We start from the raw sequence: 26,908 nt of genomic DNA, 5'->3' as shown, positions 1-26,908 counted from the left end.
TATTTATAACATTCCAAACACATTTGTCATAAACACAAGAGGGGAAAAATACAATGTCTTTGCAAATACTTTATGAGTGAGGTGTAACATAAAATGTTTTGTGCATGCAGATGACTATAGCGCAAGAAGATAACTGACTTGTCCAACGTCTGCCTCACACACACACACGCACAGACACACACTCACAAACCAGCATGTCGGAGAGCAGAAGAGACTATGAGCCAGCTGGTAATGAAAGATTTTGTAAACAACCCACACTGACATAAAAGCATGCTGATTACTACTATGGAACAAAGCAGTGATGAACTGGGTTATCACTGCTAATACACACACACACACACACACACACACACACACACACACACACACACACACACACACACACACACACCCTCACACACACACACACACACACACACACACACAGAGGAAGACTTCATACAATGTGTCTTTGGAGCTCTGTGGGACATCACTGTTGAGCATAAATACACACACACAAAGCAGTCACATGTTGCAGTACAACATAAAAGCGCATCTTCTACTGATCCAGTATGAGACATTATCTTCACTACAGTACACAAAGCTACACACACACATACACACAAACAAACACACACACAAACAAACACACACACAAACAAACACACACACAAACACACAGCGCATTCACAGGCGCTATCGAAGCACAGCAGGATATTATTATAATCCCCAACAGGTACGTGTGAGAACACCAATCAAGGTCACCTCTGTTGCAGTGAATGGTGAGTGGCTCTGATAACAGCACACTGAAGGAAGTCCGGCTTTATAAATCAACCTACTGACAGGAAGGAGAGGAGCGGGGGAGCAAGAAAGAAACAAAGGAGCAAAGAAACATGAAAGATCTAAACCTCTGTGTGTGTGAGAGAGTCATTCCAGTGTTTTTTTATTTTTATTAAACTGTGTGAGTCTGGGTTCACTGGTAGGTTAAGTCTCATTTTGTGATCAAGTGCACAGCAGGCAGGTTCACTGTGCAAACTCACATTAAAGATTTTGGGTAATTTTGCAATTTGGCTGGACAATAACAGCCTCAGCTGCAATCCAACATTTCCTGTTGTTCTCTGCAGTTGGACAAATCAAAAGTAAATTTGGGTTTTTGGAAAAAAAAACAAATCAAAGGTCATCACAAAATTTATGATTTTTCTGCACCACCTGATCTTAACTGTGACAACAGGCACCAAAATTGGTAGGTGGAAGTGGCAAAGTGCATAGTGGCAATAAAATATGCCTGTGTGACATGAAGCACACAAACATATCATTTTTATATAACTGCAGATACACTGCAGGTATAATGCAGGTACATACTGCAGGTAACAATAGAGCTGTGGGATACGGACAAAAATAATACCACTATTTTTATATTGGCCAACAATATCCAGTATATAATATTTATCTTGACTAATGAGATGAAAGAAAATCATTCAGCATGTTTTTACACTTTAAGGACACATACAGTGTGTCACAGCGAGTAACAGTCAATCGACACTGAATGTGTTTGTTTACAAAGAAAGTCCACAGGATACCGTTTAATTTGAACCTCGAGTGCTAAATTCAGTTTAGTATTAAGTCCTAAAAAAACCAAGCAAAGGTTTTAAACTATTGTATTAATAAACATGGTAAAACATATATACACATTGTGCTACACGTTTTGGCTATTACACACTGCTACTTCACTTTTTCTTTACTTTTTGATGTTTGAAATTAGATAGATTAGATTGTGACAAAAAAAACTGTCAAAGAAAAGACTAATGAGTGAAAAGGCAAACGAGTGATGCTGCTGAGGTTTGATCTAACGTTACTACAGGTCCGTTTTTTGCTTTGCTGCTAGTGGGGGCAAAAAACACATAGAGCAGGTAAATATTGTGATATGGGCACCAGAGACTGAGCTCAACAAGATATTTGCTTTGATTTACAATCGATCTGTTTTCATCTCCACCTAAGAGCCAATTTATTACGTATTCACTGATTCAAAGTGTCTATAAATAAGTTTTACAACATGGTTAATTGCTCAGTGATGCAGTGATGCTCTTTCCCTCTCTGAGAGTGTGAGTGTGAGTGTGAGTGTGAGTGTGTGTGTGTCCCTCTCTTGCTCCATCAGCAAATATGAAGTGCACATATAGCATTACAGAGTAAAATTATATTGTGCCAATAATATATAAGGGCTATAGTCCATAAAATTGATGACATGTAGTATGCAGTTCAGTGGAGGCAAGACATACTAATTACAACTTCCTGAATATTTTTGATCCCCCTGTCATGAATGATCAGCCACCCAAAGCGGAATAAGCCAGCCTGAATCATGTGTGCAGTGTACGTATTCTGTCTTTGTGCACTTTAGCTTAGAAAACTATAGATAAATCATCACAGAAAGTGACAAACAGGGTGAACAACAGTCCACAAAACATATATACAACAGTATGTAGCGGATCTGTAATTGTATTTTTTCAGGGAGACCAAATTCTCCCACTGCACCCCGGGTCATCTAATATCACTCGGCATTGCATACACCGAAGGTTAGCACAACTGAATGATTTACCACTGAGGCAGAGATGGTTTTGACATCTTTACTCTCCCTTGGTGGGTATGCAGACCACCAGGCTGACATCTGTCTGCGTACTGCTTCAGAAGGTGGACTGCTAACTCTACATGGGGGAAACACTTCACAGTCTGATCCAAAAGGACACAGATGGACACTGTGCAAATATTTTTGGCTTTCTGAACTATGGAGCTGGAGTTAAAGACAGCTGTTTATTCAACCTCCAGACATCATCATGGCAACTGACCGGAGGCACTGGAGTCCTACCTGGTGCGATTCATTATATTCATAAATTCATGTGAGCACGAGATTTGTGTATGGATTCCTTTTCTGGAAACTATTTGTGTGCATTTGTCCTACCTCCAGAGATCTCGTTGGCGTCCTCTGGAGGCAGTGAATCAGTCAACCTCTGGGGCTCAGTCTTGTCTCCGCCATCACTCTCACGTCTTCCAGCTGCATCAGATAAAAGAGATCAATCACATTCAATCAGTCATAATTACAGAACTCTGTAGAATAAAAATGCATCTATTTCAAAGACTCTTTTCAGTGTGGGTCTACACATGCTGATGAGAAAATCACATTCTACTGTAAAATGCCAGAGTATGGAGAGAAAAAGTAGACGAGTAAAGTAGCGTGTATACACTGATCAAAGTTCAGCAGCAGCATTAGAAATACTCAGAGGGGAGGAGAGGAAAATTACAGGAGAGCAAAGGAAATAAGGACAGGATATGAGACGGGAGGAGAGGCGATAAAAGGAGAGAAGGGGCAACGAGAAGAAGGGAAATAGAAAGAAATTGGAGAGAACAAGAAGGCAGGAAATGAGAGAAAATAAAATAAGAGCAAATAGATTGGGTAGGAGAGAGAAAAGACGAAATGGACAAAATAGAAGAAATGAGGACATGGGAGGACAGAGGTGGAGAGGAAATTAAAATATAAGGCAGAGGAGAAAAAGGAGAGGACTCAAAACAAGAAGAGCAGGAGAATATCAGAGCAACGTTTAGCAGAAGCTAGGAAAGACTTGTGAGAAGAGTAGTGCAGTTTCAAGTAGAACTGAGAAGTGAAGCTGTGCAGAACATAACAGTGTTGAATGAAGCAGAAGACGACAGCAGAGCAGAACAGAGCAGCTGAGAGCTGCACAAAACAGAACAACAGCAGGAAAGTGAAATGCATCAACACACCTTTATGCCTGCCCCGAAGCGGTCTGCTCTGCTCACTGCCACTGACAGCGATGACACTGACACTGTAGTCTTTTGTGGGGTTGTAGTCAGTTATCAACACATTTGTGTCAGATTTGGATATTATGATCTCCCTCTGCCGACCACCTGACACAGAGAAGAACACAGGGGCACAGAGCAGACATGGTTATTTCACTACATTCAGTTGCTTGGAAACAAAATATTAGTATTCTCACGGCTGAGCCAACATGAAGTTAATTCAGCAGAAGAGCTGATTAATATTCTCTGTGGTGGAGGCAAACATTATGTTCAAGGTCAAAATATTTCATTTTAGAGTGGATTTGTTTGTGTGTAAATGTTCTTGTACCCCAAGAGCATATATCTTGCAGAAATAATGAAATGACAAAAAAAAAAAAACCAGAAAAAAACAAAGAGCAAAAACTCTCAGTGACGTTGTGAGTCCTAATCTCTATGGGCAGTGGATGGACCTCAGAGGTTAGAGTAAGTTTCAGGCTTTGGGGTTAGGGAAAATAAAAACCTGTTCCTATGATAATTGCCAACCCTCACAAAGAACAAGGCGTGTTTGATGTGTTGTGTGCCCGTGCTTGTGTTGTCCCATCAGCAGTTAATCACCATCAGCCCAACAGGTCACATTATCAGCCCATTTTAATTTTGACCCTGCAATCAATGCAGCCATTAAACAGGAGCGTGTGTGTGCTTCCTCAGCTCTTCTGTCCCGTCTCTGCAGGGTGATGACTAACGACACTTTTAAGAGAAGGGAGATAAATCCTGCTGACGGGGACGGCAGGTCAGGTGAGGCAAGTGCACGGATCATTGCTGACATCACGTTGGTATAGTACCTCAATCTGTGTAGGACTCAAACCACTGTCAATCCTCTAAATATCTCTTTAATAATTCACAGGGACTACTGACAACTGCTGAAAGCCCTGAGAGCACATGTCTCACTTTACTTAAACCCCTTTTCCTTAACTTCCTTTACAGTCCTTCGCTCACCTGCACCGACCCCTGCTTTAGCACTGAAACGTGCTTATTGGTTGACACCTGTAAAGGATCACAGAGCTTACCTGCAATCACCTGGGGAGACTTTTCAATTGGAAGAACTGGGCCTTATTATTTTCTACACACAGTGGGTGATTCATCCTCTAATTTTGTCTCAAGCTGAAAGCAGTGCACCAAAACACCTGGGTTTGAGAGTTTAAGGTTTAGAGGACCAGGTCAAAACTTTAGGAAATACATTTATTTGCTTTGTTGCCCAAAACTCAATGGAAAGTTCACTGAAAAAATGAACAGCACTTTCACGTCCGTATGTGAAGCGACAGCCAGGTGACCTGCCTAATTTATTTTTCCTGTGACACTGAAGCTCAATCAACATTAATGTGGATCAGGTTTGTTTCCTCGCATGTGCCATGACTCAATAGTGGTAAATGCATTAAAACAATCTCTTAAACGTATGGGATTAAGTTTAATTAGATTTTAGAAGATGATAGCAAAGAACCGATGCTGTCAGGCTCATTTTAAATTAGAATGAATATAAAAGTTGGCTGGAAACTCACTGCCTTCTAGAGTTTTTCATCACAAATGCAAAACAGGCTCGGTACAATCATCAGCAACTGTTAAAAGTTTGATCGATTGTACAATAAAAACAGGCATAAACAGTAAAACATAAATAGTTTTTTTTTGTCTTACTGAAAATATCTCAAACCTCCTTTGCCAACAAACATCATGATTTCAGTCTTTTCAGTTTTCTTCAGCTCGAACTAATAATAATAATAAGTCGTCATAGTATGAAACACCTCTACAGGTGATATTTGCGTTGCATCCATCCAGTAGTGCACCTCGTGCTGCAGCATTAGCTTCGCGTCCGTTAGCAGGTATAATCAGTGGGCTGAACACACCTGGTGTCCTGCTCTTTAATGGAGGTGCGCTTGTTACACCACACGGACATTTGACAACACATTCAACACAACACAAATCTCACCTCTCACCTCTCACCCACCTGCGTGTTTGTAGTTAAACCACTAAGTGCACGGATGTGCTCCTTGTTACCTGTTACCTGCTACCTGCTACCAGCTGCTCACCTCCATGACGTACTGCGGCCCACCTGTGTGTCCACGGTCACTGCGCACGCGCAAATCAAACCTACCAATAATACATCCACGCAACTATTGGTAAAACAGGATGGATTGACACTACACAAGGTTTTATCATTTGTGTGGTTTGGTGTTACGTTTTCTTTGCTTTGCTAATTTATCAACATCAATACAAAGTAAATAGAAAAATACTGGACTGTCTTTGCGCTTTTCTGGGTAAGATTGTGGCCCGAGCGCTGCATTTGAGACGCTACTGGCCTTTCAATTAGCGCTACAGCCCCGGGAGGTTTGGCGCAACACAACGAGGCGACCCGGTTAATCCTACACAAGATGTGTGAAGGATGTTGGGGAGCTACGCTGCTTTATCAGCTCTGCTTTGTTTATCTAAAGTACCAGCACAGATGTTTTTAAAAAGTTACCAATTGTTTTGTTATTTCTCAATCAATCAACAGAAACAGTTGTTGAATTAACGTGTTTAGACGTAACGTGTCAGTTCACAGGGCCACTTGTTTTTAGCCTGCACACAATTAACAAACTGATGAGCACAATAATATTTAATTTAATTTGCATATTCAAGGCTACACTTCCATCTCTAATGCATTAGTGAGCAGAAATGTGAGATCACATTTGGTTTCTAAACTATTTAATACACCTGTCAGGCACTACTAACTAAAACACACTCATGCATGTTCATACAAAGAAAACCCACATTTGAATTTCATAATTATTGGCAAGGTATTGAACAGACTTCCAATAAGTTCTTATTTTGGTAGAACTCACACATTAGAGAATAAACCCACAGGGCAGGGAAATCAATTTAACCTAGACAATCTTTGATGACTACGACCTGGGCAACTATCTTGGAAGGTACAAGGTGATAATGGGAAAATTCACAGGGGACAGAGATTTAAAGAATAAAAAACCCAGCTAGATATTTTTATTGGCAAAAGTTTCTTCAACTTATTTGAACTTCAGTTGCTTCTTTTGAGAAAAACTTTGAGGGGAAAAAAAAAGGTAACATGTTGAACCACAAGGTTAGCTGGCTCTCTGACAGCCCCCTTTGTGATCTAAAATGGTGTTTTATGTTTCAACAAAAGGACTTCAGCCAGTGTTAACAAGCTTTACTGTGCCTGTCGTTCACCTCATCTGACTCCGACAAACTGGGATTCAGAACAGACTGGATGCCGTGACAGGTTTCCTCATCTTTCTTTTAAAGAAAGAAGACTTTATTAACCAAAGCGTATACGGACACAGAGAGGAAACTGTGAAAGTTGGTTTTATAGTGGATTTGCTGAGAGCCAGTGAGCTCCTGCTGCACTCCTCCCTGAGAGGAAGTGGCCATAAATTTCACTTTTTGTTCTCTTTTCAGCTGTCGGAGACAGCAAGAAATTGTCAGATGAGGCGTTTCTCACAAAGGGTTGTTTGCAAAAAACAAGTTTTATGTTACAGAGTGCTTATTCAGTCCTACTTATTCATTTTTACAGCAGCTGCAAAGGGATTGTCTGCAGTGTTGAGCGCAGCATTATTACGGAGAAAAGGCAGGCAGCGCTGCAGAAACAGTTGAGGAACTGATGTACTGAGAGACGAGATTTATGACTGTGAAAAGGGTGCACTGTGATGAGATTGATGAAGGAAACGTCAGTGGTAATTATAGTGATTACTGACTACAGTGTGCAAGCTGAGAAACAGACAAGGTCATGCCTTGTGTCTATACAATGATCAACTCCTGACAGATGCAGGATGTCAGGTGTCCATCATGCCCACAACTCTGTACAGCGATGATGCAGTTTTACGCTGAAAGACTGACTACTACGGCTGCTGCTGTCATTCAGCTGTCCTGGAGTGAACTCCACCATGAAGTGTAGGTTCTCCTGTCCCATGTATCTGTCAGTCCTGCTTTCAATTCTGCTGACAGGCGCCACATATGCAGCAGAAATACTCCTTTGTCTCAAACTTGGTGGAGGTACAGGACAAACTTTGAGTCCCCCATCTCTCAAGAGTGTAATCCCTTCAAAGGAGCTTTGATAAGAAGGAAATTACTTAATCCTTCCTAACGCACTGAAAATCCACGTCATAATGAACTGTTTCCCCTAAAGAAGATATTTCCCAGTATTCATGGGCATAGAATTAATTTCTTTAGGTGTGTGTGTCCTGTGTTTATACTGTATCTGCACATAGAGTATCCTACCTGGTATACTGCTGTAGAGGAACAGATAGCTGTCAAAGTCTCCTTTGGGCTCTTTCCATGAAACAAGAAGTTTGCTTGGGCTCAGGACCTTGAAACGCAACCTCCTTGGAGCTGGAACTGAAAAGCAATTGCAAAATATAATGAGAGTTAGAAATATGTTAATTAAAAATATCCCAGCCACTAATCAGCATAAAAAATGTCAATAGTTAAACCCATAAACACCACAAAGATGACAAAACGCCACACATCAAGATGACTCAAAGAGGAGATGAATAAATGGAAAGACAGAAAGCATGCTGGGAGAATTTCGGTTTTGACGTTCCTGGAACCAAAGCACATAATGAAGATCAGCATAGCAAACAGCTGGGCTTCAATCTGCTTTATCTTAAAACAGCATGAAAATTTTTTAAAAGGCACAGATTTCGATGAAACCATTTCCAGTCAAATTCTCTTCTTAAGATACAGTCCAACGAAATGTGATCTGTAGAGGGATTATTTAAATTTCTCTACAAACCAGTGAAGTTAAATGAAAACAAATGTGCCTGGCCAGTGGGTGTGTAGGTGCGTCTGCGTGTGCATTTCTGTATCGTGGAGAAATGTTTGGTGTGCAGCAGCATCCTCAGCAGCTCTCTGTACTTTCCAGCCCTGCGTCGATGAAAACAGATCTGCAGTGGCCTGTTAAAAATGGTGACAAAAGCCATTCTATGCATGCGTGTTTATGTGTGTGTGTGTGTGTGTGTGTGTGTGTGTGTGTGTGTGTGTGTGTGTGTGTGTGTGTGTGTGTGTGTGTGTGTGTGTGTGTGTGTGCAGTCCATGGCTTCTTCCAAAACAGCAGGTTTTGTGGATGAGAGGAGAGGAGCAAAAGAGAATTTGACTGTTTTAAATCCACAGGCAGAGAAACAGACAACTGATGAAAAGAACAGACAGCAACAACATGGAAAGCAAGAAACCAAGAGAACATTACGTGGTATTGAGGAATACTACAAATTCACCTCAGATGAAAACGAAAGCCATCGGCATAACCTCGTATGCCTACGACTCATATCACCATTTCGCTATAATATTTTCTGTTAGTTTACATACCAAGTATTTGGCACTAATTTTGATTGCTCCATTATAAATGATCAGACACCGTCATCCACAAATGTGATGACAAAGCCAATGTAAAGTCACTTTACCTGTCAGCACTCTTTAAAACTGAACTGAGACAAAGTGAGACCTTGACATACAATAAATCACTAAACTGCTGTGGCCTTTCTGTGCTAAATTGCTAATTATGATATCTTTGTAATGAATCAGAGATCCCTCCACATTCATTCACACAACGGGCTGTGAGAATCTTGGCACGTAAAAAGGTATTTTGATTCAGAAACATGTTGGGGCTGCCTGCCTGATGTTTTGACTAATTTCTCCCACTGGATGTATATCAGCCAGAGGAAGAACTTTGCAGCGATCTGTGTAAAGCTGTGTGCCTGATGTTTCTGGGGAATAATAATACATTTTTAAATGTCAAAGAATCTTTTTAAGCTGTAATAAACTTTGCCGGACTGACGCTCTTAAATTCTGACCCAAACTAGCGATCTTTTCACTCTACACACACTGATGCTGATCAGTCAGTTTCAGTACTGAGCACAGACATGCAAAGACTTTACATCAGGCATCAAGGAGAAGGTGATATGAAATAAATAGGTGATATGATGTTAACCAACCCGAGGTGTGATGTGCAGGATTTCCATTCGCTCAATGGAAAATATAGTGTACTGGGTTATAGTGTACTGGGTTATAGTGTACTTATAGTGTACAAAGTGTGTGATTGGTTCTTCGAATAGATGTTATAAATTTACACTTTCTCTTGACTTAAGTCTGTTATCAGAGTGATAGCTAATAAATGGCTTTCAGTCCAAAATTCCTTAAGCTTTTTGTCTAATTTTCATTCTTTTAAAAAAAAAATCACCACAACTTTTGATGCTGTTTGATCATTTTGCAGAGACAGAGTTTTACATTTTCCTCACTTTCAAGGTAATCACACCTCTCAAATCCTCAAAATATATATGTTGAAATGGCATAATTACATCAGACAATAAGAATAATTTAAGTCTGTGACGGAGCTCTGTAGATAATTACTCTGGTGTCGTTTAGCATTTGACTGATAGCGGGTGAATTGAGTTGGTAGACAGGAGACTAATAGCAGAGTGAAAATTGCCTTGAATACCTTGATCTTTGCTCTGCATGTCAATGCACAGATACACATACACCCACTGAATTATTATGTTAACAAACTTGCTTAAAATGAATGAGCTGACTATGACTTTTATGCTGTGAATGGATGTCAGAGTCTATAGGTTGGAGGCAATTTCAGAGACAGCAACTGTAATTAATGAATATGGACATAATGGCTTCAATAGCTGGGGTTGCTGACAGAACATGAGGGTTTCTGATATAAATTACCCTTCACAAACCTGCACGTCTGTACTTGTTTACCATCACTCAGCCATAAATATCATCCAAGAGCTCAACATTTCACACACTCTCTCTGAATGGAAGTGCCAAGATGCACACTTTAGACATCTACTCTCTGTGTCTCACAATAACATACTTTTCAGAAATACTATAGAAACTCTGGCTAGATGGCTCAGAATCTCTCCTGCACTTAAAGTGCATAAACCACATACAGCCCAACAATATATCTCATAAAGCAGAGCAATTTATCTGAAAGAGTTACACCACTGGAATCAGCGAGCCCCCAACAGCTACTTGCATAAGCTTCCTGCCAGGTAGTAAATCCAACTCTTTTGGCAGCACTTTGGCAACTTCTGCTTAGCAACAACAACAACTAGCTCCAGTAAATATTCTGAGTCTCAATGAAAGAAACGTACAAACCCTCTCAAGCACCAGAAAACCATAGAAATCCCTTCAAAGGGATCTTTAACATGTCTTCTCCTCATTCAGCTGAATTATGATTCAAAGGGTGTAATAAATGTAAGTAATCTCTCAACTCTGTAGGAAGTGTGAACCAGAGTTAGTCTTAACTGTCAGCCCAGTATGAACAGAAGTATCTGGTTTAGAGCGATACCAGCACAGCTTGAGCAGGGATGATTCCTCTCCAGATTAGCAGCAGTGGAAGCTTGAGGCACAAGAACATGTTCTCTGTCCAGTCGTCTGCTTCACTTCACCTCATCTCTTCCTCATTCTTCATGTCTGTTTCAACTTCTTCTGCAAGTTTCTTCTACGCATCTCTTGATTTGGGTCAATGTGCATCTTTTCATCACACTTCTCTTATCAGTTCTTCCTACATTTCTCTCATCTCATCCTTCTTTCTCTTCACTTCTCTGCTCTACCTCTTGTCTTTCCATTGTCCTACATGAGCGTTTTCTGGCTTTTCTCACTCTTTTCTTTTGATTTCCAGTTGCCTCTTTCCTCCCTCCTTTAACCCTTCCTTACCTCCTTTTAACCTCCTATTCTTCTCATTCATCATCTCTGTCTTTACATTTGAATACTTCCTTCATTCCTGTCATCTTCTCTCCTATACTGCCTTCACCGTGTTTCCATTTTAATTCCTTGTTTTCCTCCTTCTCTTTCCAGATCAGCGCAGTGCTGACTCCACAGCGAGTATTCAGGCAACAGTAGCTTCACTAATACTCAGGATTTATGGATGACAACTGCTGGCTTGCACTGTCACCACAAAATAGCTACTGTGCTGTACATGAGGGAGGTGAAGAAAGTGTGCATGTATGTACGTGAGAGAGTTTAGCGCCTATTCAGCACTGCAGCGTGCTATGTTTGATGTGGTCGCCGTCTCATCAGTACAAGAACTGTTCTGCTCACCGAGATAGCACTTAACCCAAATCTGCTCTGTCTTTTTCTTTCCATCTCTCTGCTTTTTTTTTTTTTATCTCCTCTGCCGCTCTCATGGAAATTCCTGTCTTTTATCACATCTCTTCTTATCCTTGGGTTTAAACTCCCTTCTCCCTCTCCTCCTCTTCCCTTGTCCTTGCTTCTTTTCTTTTATCCCATCTTCTCCTCCTCTGCTTCCCCTCACTTCTGTCCTTAACGCCTTTTTCTCTCTTTCATCACTTTACCTGTGTAAGTAAGGCCCTTTTCCCCAACACTTATCTCTCTGCTGCATTGTGTGCACACTGGGTGTAAGTGTGAAATCTTCTCTTAAGGACTGGCAGAATATTAAGAGTCTTTTGGATGATCTATCCCCATGTGCAGCCTGGTGAATATTTTGCATACTTGCCAGTTAACGGTGGAAAAAAAAAATCATATAATTCTTGACTCGATTACTGTTGGCAGATGAGTGACAACAAGCAAGAATGAGTCTGCTATTTTAAAGAACGCCATTTAGTCTCCGAATTGGGTGTTTCGTAGCATTTTCCATAACCACATCATTAGTAATAAAATTATACTCACCAAACTTAACAAGAACAAAATACATTATATAACATGTCTGATATTCAACAAAACACAGAGCAAGAAACAGAGATCATTAGCAACAACCTGTCTCCTGTCCCCTCACTACTCACTGTCATAATCAAGTAATAGGTCAAATTAGGAATAAAGTTGTAAAAAGACTAAAATTTTCCTTTCAGCAGGGTTTAAATTGTAGTTTTTTCTTTATAGTTTTACTCAAGTCCAGAGAGTTTTCTTTAAAGGTGCAATGTATAAAATGCCAAAGATTTAGCGGCATCTAGTGGTGAGATTGCAGAACGCAACCTTCTGAACAGCCCTCACACCGGACACCCAGTGTTTTCAGACATGACAAAGGGTACGGTAGCCGTCACTTTTAAAACAAAACACTACTCCCTATCTAGATCCAGTGTTTGATTTGTCCATTCTAGGCTACTGTAGAAACATGGTGGCTCAATATGGTTGGCTCTGTGAAAGGAGACCCGCTCCCTATGTGGATTTAAAAGGTTTATTCTAAGATTAATAAAATGCAACAGTTGGTCTTTTTTGGTGATTAAACACTAATGACAACATATATATATATAAATGCTATATTTAATTTCTGCTAATAGATTCCTCTAAATATTGCACCTTTAAATGTGTGATTAAATGTATTGTAAAAATCCATTCATGCCATTTATTTTAAGAAAGATCCAGCAGAACATTAAGTTTCATGTGACATCAAATGACATTTTCTCACCAATACAGGATTTTTTTCAGTTATTTCAAGAAAACCACGACCTGAGCAGCCGATCCACAACCTTGTTCTACCACAATAGCTGCTCAATCCTGTGCTACTTCAGGCTCTGCAAGCTGTTCTGCTCGGTGACGCATGTCTATGTTCCAGTATGCTTGCTTTTCAGGCTGCAACTATTTCACCTGACACTCACTATTACTACCTACACTGTGGCACCCATACTGCATAATTTGGCATATGCATGCATATTGGATGAGGAGGGAGCTGGGTTTCCAGAGTGATGTACACTGTTTTTCTCCCCTTTTACTGGTACCTACAAAAAATACTTTTCATCAAAAATCATCATCAGAAGGTTAATAAAAGTCAATTTGGTTTATTTATAGCCACAGAACATTATCTACATGCTCCAACAATGACAGCAGGACAAAATCTAAGAGCCTCCTGCGCATCATATCTCAGTGCTACATTTATTCCGTAGTGGCTGATGATTATGACAAGCTAGGTTATCATCAACAACAGCAGTAGAGTGGCGAGCTGACAGCGGTCGAGATTTGGATAATTTAGCAGTTTTTAAATTCAAAACAGGTTGTTCCATCTCATCTTCTCTTTTGTTTATGAATAAATGATTTCTCATCACTGGCTTCCCTCCCTGTTCATTATAACTGAAATTACTGGCCAACACTTTCACTCATACTAATTCACCAGGCTGCCCTCTAAACATGCACTCACCACGCAAACACACACACACGTATCCAGACACATGCAGATACAGAAAGTGCAGTATCTTTGTAAATGTTCCCTCAAGCGCATAATCTGTTGTGACATGTCTTGAAGCACACTACTGACCCAGGCTGTCAACCGATCAACAGAATCAATTACAATGATTAACTATGCACACGACAACACAGGACTACCCACACATATTTAGTTCATTTTTTTACAATGACTCTGTGACTCATCAGCAAACAGGGCTAATGACACACAAAAAAAAAAACTTAATCAACAATGAAACAAGGCAATAATTATTCTTTATTAGAGTTCAGATGTAACCACAGCACACGTCCACCAACCAGCATTTCTTTTTTATTTTTTTGTCCTTTCCTGCTTCTGTCACTGCTGCATTTGAAACAACAACACAAAGTGCCAGGTCAGTCCTCACACTTTCTGAGAACTGAGCACAGAACAAAATTTACATTTCCCTTTTCAGTGCTTTTTAAGGTCAATGTAATGAAATGAACAGAAACCATCTACTGTGTTGTCCCTGCTGCTCAATTTCTGTACTAAGAACAGTACAAGAGCCATTCACAGAGGTCAGAGGAGCTGAGATCCAGTGTTCCTGAAGCTTCTCATGCAGTACAGACTGTATATTGTGCACAAATACTGTCTCCAAAAAAAACTCCTCATATACACTACAAGACAACAAATGCACTGAATTCATCATTTTAGTGCCGTGGCATTATGAATGATAATGTCTACCTGTCTGTTGATCCACTTGTTTGGTCCACATTGAAATATCTGAAAATATCTGGCGTCTGAGTTTGCAAACCTAGAGTCAAATCAGTAAAACCCAAATGGAGATGTGGGTTAAAGCTACTTTGACTTCTAAACATTTTGAGTTTGTTCACAAGAAGGATGTGCTGACGTAAGCCATGCCTTGCAGAAAGAGATCTCAGAAGACTCCTGATCAATAACTGTTGACTTGCATAAAGCTGGAAAGGGTTAAAAAGTCATCTCAGAGAGTTTAGGCATTTTCTACTCCACAGTTAGACAAACTGTACATAACTGGAGATAATTTAGTATTGTGGTATTACAGTGGAATCTCTCTAGAATTGGGATCAAGCTGCAACGGCATAATTCAGAATCTGAGTATGATGAGCAAAAAACCCAGAGCAACAGTTACAGGCTTAAAGGAATCACTGGAGCTGCTTAACATCTCTTGATGAGTCTACCATATGCAAATCGTTGAACAGACATGGTGTTCATGCAGGACACCACAGAGGAAGCTGCAGGACAGTGAAGGGAGATTCATGATTTGGATCTCCATTATTGCCTGTAGGCCAGGGTGGCTGTCTGCCAGCTGAAGCTCAAGTAGATGTTAGTGATGCAGCAAAACAAGGCCCCTACACATCAAAGTAAATCTACTACAGAACAACTTCAAACAAAGAAAATCTGGCCTTTGCAGTGACCCAGTCAGAGCTCAGACCTTAATCCAATAGAGATGCTGTGGAATGACCTCAAGAGCTGTTCAGGCCGGAAATCCTAAGAATATTTTCCTTGCTACTGCATCTCCAAAAGTAACAGCATTCAGCCTGAGCTGCTGTAGTGTTGGTGCACCTGGTAAACATCATCTACCTGCTAAACATCAACCTGTTAGCAGCATGTTACTATAAGCAGCTATACTGATGTTAGCATTTAGCTCAAAGCACCACTGTGCCTGAGTTGAGTCTCACAGTCTCCTCTTAATGCTCGAAGGATCAGCAATGCCCATAGTTCAGTTCCAAAAACAACATATGGCCAAGAAAACTCAAAGCTTCATCTGCGTTATAAAAAGATTGTAATTGTAAATACTGTAAATGTCATCAGACTTGAAGCATGAGATGAGATAATGCACATTTTAAGTTTACAGTGTTTGCATTTCAGAATAACTATGTTAATTTGGGTGATTTCACAGAGATGTTACTGTAACATAAACAGAACTATGTTACAGCAAATGTCCCAATTTTATAACAAGACGTGCACTAATGAAATGACATTCTTGCACATAAAGTAGCTTAAAATATGGCATGTCTTGTATAAATGCTAGATCGTTCACTATATTCCTTGCAGTGAAAAAAAAATCTCCTTGAACTGACCTACTCCTTAGTAGTGGGAGTTCCTGACGATACACAGACATTTGGGTTGTATATACAAACATCCTCCATGGGTAGAACACACATTAATCCACAAGCTCAAATCCCCTCTGACCAGATGTTGCAGCTTACAGGGACAGGCCGGATAAAAATGAATGGCTATCACATGCTCCCTAATGAAGGGATTGAGAAGGGCACGCTCCCACAGTGTCTGGGAGGTCGTCCATGTTCCGCCGGGATCAAATCCCAGCCTAATTTATGCTGTCACACTTCTGTCTCACCTCTCGTTTCTGTCTGCCTGCAATGAAGAACAGGCACTGCAGAACTGCTAATGAAAACTGGGATAAAAAGTTCTTAGAGAAAAGAAGAAGGTGGGAACAGATGAGAAAAATAACTGAAGAGAAACAGAGCGAGAAGGATGGAAGAAAGAAATAGTGAAAAAGCAAAGAGTGAGAACTGAAAGATGGTAGAAGAAACAGAAGAAAAGACAAACCTCTACTTTCATTTCAAAGCAATCACTGTTGATTAAGGACTTCCTCTGGTAAATAAAGACTAAGTAGCCCCATTATTCAAAGTACAGAAAAACGTACATGAAACATAAATACCAACCTCTAGACTACTATAATAAAATGAATTATTTTAGGCTGGAATTACTTTTTTGATTTAGCTGTAAAAACAGGTCAATACAAAGCCTCTGTCACATGTGAATTATTGATTTTAAACAACTTCAAAGAGAGAGAGAGAAAAAAATTCTTCAATTGATTTCTCTTGTCCCTTAAACCAAAACGCACAAGATCCCTGCACATCTAACTCCACATCCTGGAAGGAATGTCAGCTACAAACATGAACACAACATACACACACACACACACACACACAAGGTGGGGCCAGCTAAATATTTAAGTGTCCTTCGGGGTCATTTTCATATGATCTTTATCCAAATAACTAGAGTAGGTCTGACTCTCTGCCCTTCATTCACTGCCAATTGAAGATCCTCACTCACAAACGTACACTACAGTCATAGGATTTAAAAAGAGCCAGTGGATGAGTTTTGTTAAAGTTAGCTATATTTTCTCAGTCAAAACCTCCTGCAGCTGTAGTCAAAGTAGTCACCACTCACTAAATCACCTGAGCCCCTGGTGTTGATCACATGATGAGGGAAGACTATAAAGTGGTGCAGCTTTAAGTCAGAGGTAAATAAAATGACTATATAAACAGATATTAGAAGAGAGTGTGTCAGAGCATCTGAGAACACAGGACAAATGAAGCTCAAATGTGTTTGTTTGTGTTCGAGTGCTTCCAGATTTTTAACATCCAACCAAAAACAAAGCACAAGCCAGACAGCAGCCCCTCGTTTTGATGAGCCTCTCTGATTAAATCAGGTTTGCTGAGGTGAGGTTGATTGCGAAGCACACTGAAGCATTATCTGTTGTGCAGCACATTGCGCAGCAAATCATCACAGCTTGAAGCGCTTCGTTACAACACATTTATTAAAACCCTTATGAAGCGTGGCTGCATCGGCAGCAGGGTTGCAAGTGTCGCCGTGCTGCCAGGGTGAAATGATACGGAGGTGATACGACCATGATGCGTGATGCTTTCTGACTGGGCTGAGCCCGCACATCAAAGACAGAGGTCAGGGGGAGGAGTGAGGTGGGAACAAGGGAGGAGAAAACACCCAGAGGTCAGGTGAGGGAATGGAGAAGGATATGGAGATAAAGGAGGTCAGAGAGGTGATGCTTGAGGGGAAAAGGAGAGTGATGAAGAGAACAGATGGGAGGAGGTTGGCTTGCCAAGATGAGAAGTGAAGTTAGGCTAAAAGGCATAGAAATGTTGGATGTTGTGGATAAGGGGAATGGGAGCTTGGTTGGAGGGACAGGAGGGAGGGGCAGAGGGGATGGAAAGGAGATGGGAGGGTCAGAAGCAGAGAGAGAGAGAAGACCAGAGAAGAAGAAATAGAACTTACCTTGAGCCCGTGCTTTACTGGGGAAATAGGAAACTAAGGCAAGTAATACCAGTGGAGCCCAGAAACACCACCTGATCCGCCCTGATGACAACATCCTCATAAGCAGCAGTTTAGACCTGCAGAGATAAAAGATTGTGGTGAGCAACTGAAAAATGAAATGCAGCGAGAGACACAGATGAATGAACAGTGAAAGAAACACCAGGAATGCCATCCAGCTGCCGCGAGGATCTGTGGGTCAAGTTGACCCACCTTGCCCACACAGCCCCAAGGCGCTGACCTGGAATCAGTTTTTCTGGTCTATGATGCAGTTTAATACAATTACAGAGCAGTAGTCTAACTGTGTTGACTGACCACAGACCAACAGTCAGGTCTCCCGCCTACACAGAGCAGGCTGAGGGTGAAACAGTGGGGGACTTTGTTTGAGAGAAGAGAAGAGACGAGAAGAGAAGAGAAGAAGAAAAGAGGAGAAGAGAGAAGAGAAGAGAAGAGAAGAGAAGAGAAGAGAAGAGAAGAGAAGAGAAGAGAAGAGAAGAGAAGAGAAGAGAAGAGAAGAGAAGAGAAGAGAAGAGAAGAGAAGAAGAAAAGAGGAGAAGAGAGAAGAACAAAAGAGGAGAAGAGAGAAGAGAAGAGAAAAGACAAAAAGAGAAGAGAAGAAATAAGAAAAGAAGAAAAGAAAAGAGAAGAAGAAAAGAGGAGAAGAGAAAAGAAGAAAAGAAGAGAAGAAGAAAAGAGAGAAAAGACAAAGAGAAGAGAAGAGAAAAGATGCGAGGTTAGAGCTGACAGAAAAATGTTTGCAGAACACACAGAGTGACAGATTGAAGTTTGATTGACAATCGTCAAGGGAACACGTCTTGAGTGACATGGTCCAACCACAAGAGCAAACATAGCAGCTTCTCTCCTCCTCACCCTCATGTCATTTTTTTTCCTTCTGTCACCACCTCACTTTTTTGTTCCCTGCACCCTCCACTTCACATATCCCCCTCTCCCCCTCTCCCCCTCTCCTCCTCTCCAGTCTGCCACTCATTATTACACCCAGAGGGTGGACACCGACATCTTATCATTTTTCTCCTGGGGAAACACACACACACACACACACTTCACAGAGAGCTCCATGAATATAACAGTATTTGAAGCAAAAGTTGTTTCAAGATTGAATCCTTCTCTCCTGATGAAGCGGAAACCTGATGGTATTGAATGAACAGGCAGTTCCTTCAATTCAGACAGTGTCACAAGGCCAGAAAAATGACAATGCATGTTAATAAGCATGAAAAACCCCAGGAAATAGGATCGATTTCTTTCACAGATCTGCCTAAAGACAAGACATGGAAACTGAAAAGGATTAAACCAATGATTCTCTCTTATAGCCACACACACAGAAATACAGGTACACTAACACAAATGAAGGTTAATCACATTCATTTGAGAATGGACAGTTTCAGAGCAAGGTTCAATGAAACTATTTCTCTCTGTCTAGTCATGTGAGCCTTTATGATACAACATTATTCCCATTAAGCCCAAAGTTTCTCATTTTTCCAGCTCCTGTCTTTCTCAATCCAAAGGGCAAAAGTTGCTACTGTTTAATTGGTTAATGAAAACCAGGGTAAATGAGTCTGTACTGTGAATGTGCATGTTTGTTTTAGGATATTTATGGCATGCAGCTCGAGCAAATAACTCAAATGCAATTATCCTACAACACACAAGACCGTAGACGACCCTGGCATGCACTCACCAACCAAGCAGCACTGAAACCACGTTTTCCTAGAGGTTAAGGAGAAACCGCGATACTTATTTTATTCCAAAACGCATCTTTAGCCAAATACAATGAAGCTTTTTTTTCCACCTGCTGTGAGGCTGCACAAGTTTGATTCACTGACCGCAGCCCAACACTGTCTCCAGTGATAATGTCAAAGTGTTGCTGATGATTTAAATGAAGTTTCTCAGCCAGATTTGGGTCAAACTATCAGACTGATACACATTAAGTCGCTGCGTTCAGCTGCTCCAGCGCCGCGCACCTGGGACACACGCACCATGAATGAAATCGGCTTTCATACCTCTCCAGTCATCAATTCAAAGCGTCCTTTTTTATGTCCAAAGGAAATCCTCTGAATACCAAGACTGCTGCTGCTGTCGCCCAAAGGGTCCCTCTTTCTTCTTCCTCTTTCTCACCCTCTCTCTTTCTTTCTCTCACTCCTTCTCTCCGGATACAATTCGGTGAGTGGGTGTTTCTCTCCTCGTTATTCAGCCATCCCTCCCTCCGGCTATTCCTCCCTGTCCCAACCCTTTTCTCCTTCGCCCCGGTTCATCTAAGGGAAAGAGGAGAGAGAGAGGGCATGGATGAGAAAACGCGACCCACCACCGCTGCGCAAAACCCTCTGCTGCCAAACCTCCAGGTTTCAGTTCGGCTTCAGCCCCTTGATGTGCGCGATCACGACGGGACTTGTCGTGGTGGACACATGCAGAATCTGTGGGTTTACAGCAGCCACATGTTCATCTCTGAAAGTCGTTTCGGTGTGTTTGACTTGTTGAAAAAAATGGCTCGGTGCGCCTGGAGCAGGTGCCGTACCCTGCTGCGCTGCCAGCTCAGAAGTTAAAGGCACAATGACACAGGTTTTCATCTCAGCTCAAAGTCGGATTTAGTTTCTTCCAATTGCAAAACATAAACATCCACTTCTTTTGAAATGAAATATTCTAAAATGAGACAACTTGTCTAGTTTCCTCACATTCAGTAAAACTCCAGAGTCAGTTCAGATTATTTTATCCAAATATGTGGATGTTTTTTCTTCTCTTTCCTTCTGTTCTAACTTCTTGTGTTAATTTGTGTCTCACAATCATTTAAGCTTCTCAGACAAATCACCCAACAAGGTGTTTCATGTTTCAGCTTTTCAAAAATATTTGGGCTCCACACTGACCCAGGAGGTTTATGGCTGTGGCTCAGGTTGTCCGGTCTGTTGATACCTGAACAAATGAGTATAGATTCAGTCAATCAGCTGAGATGAATGAATGAATGGTTGAGCATTTTGGAAAATATATTTATTCATTTTCCTGCCAGGAGCGAGATGAGAGGGGTGATAAACAAAGATTGGTATAAAGATTAAAAAAAAACAAACAAACTGGGGGGATCCATCTAGCCTGGCTGTGAAGGCAAGAGGGGAGCTACCCAAGGCCAGGCCAGCTCCTGGCTGTAGTGTCCTACGTGAGAGTGGTATTGATTTCCTCATCTAAAGCTTCCAAGAAGGTGAACAGGTGTAGTTCTCAAAATGCCAAACTACTCCTTTAATCTGGACTTAAATGAGCATTACAATGGCTCGGTCAGCACCGGTTCTTTCTTCTGCTGCGCCGAGACAAAAAAAAAGACTTGAGTGTACTTTGTAATCCTGTTTATACACCCAGCTCCTCTGCTGACTTTGTGACTTGCCCTGAGGGGGGAGGTATGGGAGTCATGAGAAACAGAGGCTACTGAAATGTGCCAGTGGCTCGCTGAGTTGAAACAACGGACAGCTCCACTCCAGGTGTGTCCCTGGAGCCCCACAAACACACACACACACACACACACACACACACACATGTGCGTATGCCTTAGCTAAACAAATGCCCAGGTGCCATAAACACTGTAATCAAGTGAATAAGGATTCCCTGTCCTCCTACCTGCTTCCTACTCTTTCTTCCTTCAGCTTCCTCCTCCCTTCCTGTTGCTCCCTTCATCTGCTGCCTGTTCAAAGCAGACCACACATTAAACAAACACAGCACATGCAGACACAACTGCAGGGTGTGTGTGCTAGAGCTGGATGTTATGACCTAGAGGATGTTCAAATAAATGGTCAGGTCATGTAATAATGATAATATTTTCATATATAGGTTCATGGATTTCCTTTCTCATTTCTGGTTTGTTTATGTTGATTCTGTTTATTTCGGGTACGTATCAGTTTATTTATATAAGTTAGTGAAAACTGCAAAGTGAATTCATTTAGCTGGGTCTTTCTTTGTTGTGATGAATTGAGTTTCTTTTGTCTTATAATAATAATTTAATATCAGTACTCCTCAGTAATATCCTGCACCGTGTTTTTATGAATAATCCCAAGACTTACATCTTCGACTTCAGCATTTTGTTTTCACCTCAGCCGTACTAACCGCAGGATGGCAGTGCGGGCCAGTTGTTCTACCATTATTTATCCCAAAAACCATTTGACAGCTTGTCATGAAAGCAGATAAGTGTGATTGCCAGAGGAGGCAGTCGACTGACTTTGGTGACTCACTGACTTTTGCCCCAGTCCCAACAATGTGGTTAATGTTCAGTGGTTTTAAGGGACATGTCAGGACGGCTATGGGTGGGTGACCCGGACATCTAGCACAAACACCCACGTCCCCCTCAGGAAGAGCTAAAATCCTTTAAATGAATTTAAATTTTTAATAACCAAATACCTGTAACCTTCCCATTAGTCTCAATTAGACCAATGGGAGCTAAGATGCCAAAGTGAGATGGAGAACATGGTAAACATTAAACCTTCTAAATATCAACATGTCTGAATGCTGTTATCTCTGATTCACGACACAAAGTGTTTGAATAGATAAAATGGTGACACTAATTTACCTGGTTTCACCTGGTCAACTTAGACATAAAAGCTTGTAGTCTTAATCTTTATGGCCTACAGTCCATTTAGGACTTCAGATGGACATTTATGACTGAGGTCTTGGCAGTGCTAGATTCATTTCATAAGTATGTAACAATAAGTCATTCTGGAAACAAACCAGTGGCTCAGTATTTTGCTAAATAACCCGAACAGTTTTATTATCCAGGAAACATTCCTGCGATAGAAATAGCACTGGGAAAAAAAGTAGTTCTTCAGTAAACAGAATAAATAGTATTAAAGCCGGTTATGCTCTGCCAGTTTGGTTCTGAGGACCCAGTAAAGTTGGAGTGTGTGTGGCTGAAACGGCAAAGATAATGTGTTTGATCGTTTCTTCTTTGACTTTGAATTCAAAGTTGCTGCAGTTCCAGGAGGATTATGATTGATAGCTCATCTCTACAGGGGCACAGGCCAGCAATCCTAAAGACCTGCCCGATGGATGAACCACGCTGCTGTCCCACCTGCATGGCCCTTTTTTGTCATCTGTTCACTTGATGTCTTTCCTCTCTGTTCTCCTCTTTATTTGTCCCTGTTTATTATTTTATTTCTTCTTTCCTCTCCCACCCTCTCTCTCTCTCTCTCTCTCTCTCTCTCTCTCTCTCTCTCTCCCTGCTCTTGATCTATTTGTCCTCCTTCTGTCTACCTTTCCACCAACACTCCCCAACTCTGGCTCTGCTGTTTAAATGCATCAGTCACATTCTAGAGTTGATCCACAGGTCATTTAGCTCGGTGCCATATGGTCCGACTGTGATGCTCCATAAAGTTTCTAAAGTCATTGCACAGCAACAAATGTCTGTTTACTGCAAGCACTCCTCTTCCTTTGCAGCCAGGACAGACTTTGGCAGATTGTAGCATCACTGTCACACAGATTTAAGTTAAAAAGAAGAAACACTGGTGACGTCCTGATTCCTGACTGAAAAGTGTGCATACAATTGTCTGAAGTTGGCAAGAACAGTGGGCCCTAAGTTTTAACCTGTACATAACAAACTTCAGGAATTAGAAGAATGTGCGTGGTTTAGCTCTGCTGCCTCACTGCATGCTCATGCAGGTGACATGTGACAGATCTCGCATTTGTAAAACCTGACTAGTACAGAATCCACCGAGTTTGTGGCAAGACAGTATGGATGAAAGCTCTGACAGTCAATTATACTCAGTCTGACACTGAGCAGGTTTAGGGAAATCTTAGCCACAGAAAACATGATTTCTTGCGTTTTTTTTTTTTTTTTTAAATAAAACTATATGTACATTTTGCACATACATTTTTTTCCATACAGTTTTACCTAAAAGACACAACTTTTATAAAGAGAAATGGTTGTTTTCCTGATTATGATGATATATTTGGAGATCAACGTCCTCTCCACTGGGGCTTAATACTTCTTTAATAATAAAAATAATCAAATGCCTCCACATCCTTCTGTATTTCCTCTACCTTCTCATAATTACTACAAACAAGTCACTACTGTTTCCTTGACAAACCCAGTAAGGATCACCTCCTGTGCAGCAGAGGATTTCTCCCAGGAAACAGGAACCCCCACACCCTTAAACAAAAAGATTAATGTTTATTACCCGGCATCAATCGGCAGGAGAGAGATGGTATGAAACTATAGTGGTTCTTAAAAAATGTAACTGAAAATTATTTGAGTGTCTAGTCAGGCAGCTGCGCACACACACACACACACACACAAACACACACACACACACACAGTGTGATAAAAGGCTGCAATCTGCTAACAGACACAAACACACACACAAACATCTAAACACACACCGGCAGGCCCCTACACTACATTTCTGAGACACAGAGAGAACCTGAGGCAAAGGTCTTAGCACTCCGCCGCAGTGAAGAACAATCCAGATCAACGTGTCATCCACACACACACAGAGCTGCCTTTAAACCGGCAGGAATGGTCTGTTTGCTTTATAAGCTCGAACAAAAGATCCCAGTAAGTTCAACTTGATATGACACATACAAGGGCAGGCACAGCGAACTCCCACACCTCATGCTGTGAATCTCAACCCTTTTAATTCTGGACACACACGCACACACACACACACACACACACACACACACACACACACACACATACACACACTCCTCTCTTGAGCTCCATGTTAATAACAAGCGGCAGGTTAATATGAGGGCAGCAGCAGACTGAAGTGACTGCAGCCTACTGATTAGTCCCACTAGTCACAGTTATTAGCCAGCTTGTCATCTGGTAACGGGCCTGCTGTTCCCAGAGCCTGACAGCTCTTAAGGTCATGTTACCTTACGCAACTTTTCATGGTCAGATGCATAAATGAAGGCGATTTATGAAAGAAAATACAAATATTTATTTAAAAGGCTGTGGGCATCTGTTGAAGTGCCCATGACCAAAGGTATATTTTACGTGTATGCAGAATCTGTTTGCTGGAGGTGTCTAGGATGCGGTGATGACTTTTTAATTTGTCATTTTTGTCCATTATAGCACCAGCTGAACAACTATTGGCTGTACTGTTATGAAATGTGCTGAATGAATCCTGACGGGCTTCATCACACCCTCAATTTTCCTCAATGTCTACAGTACATGTATGAAATTACTGGAAGCAAAATCTTCAAAAACACATTAATTCTAATTTCTGCTTCACCATTTAGTTGCTAGTTAAACAAAGGTGAATTCCTGGCAGAGCGTTTAGCCAAATTCACAGAGCAGGCACCCACAGTCCAAGAGGCATTTGGCAGGTGGCTAACATTTCTGCTTGCTGTGACTTGTGTCCTGAAATCCTCCCCTTCAGGGAGGGAAGTGGAGGACTGGAGACAATTCACTTAAAAACATTATAATCATGCCTCAGAGGCTTTCAATCCATCAGACTGACTTCTCATAGACACATTCCTTTTCCTCAGCTGTATAATATAAGTCCTTTGTTATATCTGTGTCAAATGAAAGTGTGTAACACATTTAAAGATAATAGAAAAAATATTGTGGCTTTGTCCTCAGTTGTGTTACAGCAGGTTTAAAGGTCTGTATATTTAAAAACATTCGCTTATTTACTTTCTATCGTTTCTAATCATAATGATTAATAAGTGAGAAATTGTTTTTCTCATCTTTGTCAACATACTATACCATATCTTTTTTTACTTTGGCTGTTGGAGAGATTTTTTTTTGTGTATCATTTATTTGCCCACGGCTTGTTCCACCTGCACTGGTGTTGCTATAAATCCACCAACTTTGCTTCTCAAACTTTAATATGATTTAATAATATACGCTGCTTGGTGAGCGCTTTCATGCTTCTTGGACTGCTTATGTGTTTTATGTGTTGGCCCCAGTTGCAACCATTAAGTCATATCAGCACATTACACTCCAAAGGCCTGTGAACATAACAACGTAACACAACATAACAAAACACTCTTTGACATACATTTGCTCTAACACAGACAGCCCAGAATAACTCAACTGAAAAACAGATCATCTCTCCTTTTATGATCTTTTCACCTAAGCAAAAAATGTCCATCTCTCCATTGCTCAGATTTCCATGTGTGTGACACTGTCTAATATCCGGTGTGTGTGTGTGTGTGTGTGTGTGTGTGACTTTGTATACGAAGCAGAAATACACACACATTAGAAAGAGGAAACACAAAAGGCTGTTTAATGAATCAATCAATGGGTGTGTGGATGCCTGGACAGATAAATCAAATGGATGGATGAAAGTTAGTGACGGTCTAATCTGATAAGATAACTCTAGTTACTGTATCTGTCAGTCTTCCTGGGAGGTAAGAGGGTGAGAAAGACAGAGGGAGAAGGGGAAACAGACGCCTGAGCAGTAACTGACTGTCAGTGTCAGGAAAGTGATGTGGGTCAACTGTAATACTTTTTTTCCAGCCAACCTAAATTGTGATTGTCTGTCTGGTGTTTCTGATTAGGGAGGACATGCAGTAGATAGTTTGATATTTTAGATACGTTCTTTGTAAACTTAGAATTGACATAAATAATAAATAAAAGCCTGAAAGAGGATAACCAGATGGTGTCCTGCAAATATTTATTTATAGCCATGGTATTCACACCCAGACTTTTGAGAAATCACAGCTGGACAAACGGTTTTATTATCTATATACTCACTCAGTCCAAACCAAACAATTGTCCAAGAAAATGACTGAGACATGGAACAAAGTTTGGGGGGGGGGGATTAACAAGTCTGTGTGATGCAGTGCAACACTTCCCCCTGCTGGCTGCTTTGTGGTAGTGCATCTAAGTAAAGGTGAAAGGGGTACCTGTGCTGTTTGCCAGTCCAAACCTGGGAGGGT

General features: G+C 41.1%; 1 protein-coding gene across 1 annotated transcript in view; it reads right to left on the bottom strand.

The window, feature by feature from the left end:
• The window catches only part of col14a1a (collagen, type XIV, alpha 1a), a 111,975-nt gene extending 91,786 nt beyond the window's left edge, over positions 1–20,189 (bottom strand). Inside the window, exons 1-5 of the mRNA XM_026293208.2 lie at positions 20,056–20,189; positions 18,005–18,120; positions 8,047–8,163; positions 3,751–3,894; positions 2,933–3,025 (exon numbers count right to left, since the gene is read on the bottom strand). Coding sequence (XP_026148993.1) covers positions 2,933–3,025; positions 3,751–3,894; positions 8,047–8,163; positions 18,005–18,104 — 454 coding nt within the window. The 5' untranslated portion in view covers positions 18,105–18,120; positions 20,056–20,189. The remainder of the gene's footprint in view (positions 1–2,932; positions 3,026–3,750; positions 3,895–8,046; positions 8,164–18,004; positions 18,121–20,055) is intronic.
• Positions 20,190–26,908: the final 6,719 nt, after the last annotated feature.

This window comes from Mastacembelus armatus, chromosome 16, assembly GCF_900324485.2.
Source record: "Mastacembelus armatus chromosome 16, fMasArm1.2, whole genome shotgun sequence".
Taxonomy (NCBI): domain Eukaryota; kingdom Metazoa; phylum Chordata; class Actinopteri; order Synbranchiformes; family Mastacembelidae; genus Mastacembelus; species Mastacembelus armatus.
Note: the sequence above shows the minus strand (reverse complement) of the source record. Positions and strands in the feature narration are given on the sequence as shown.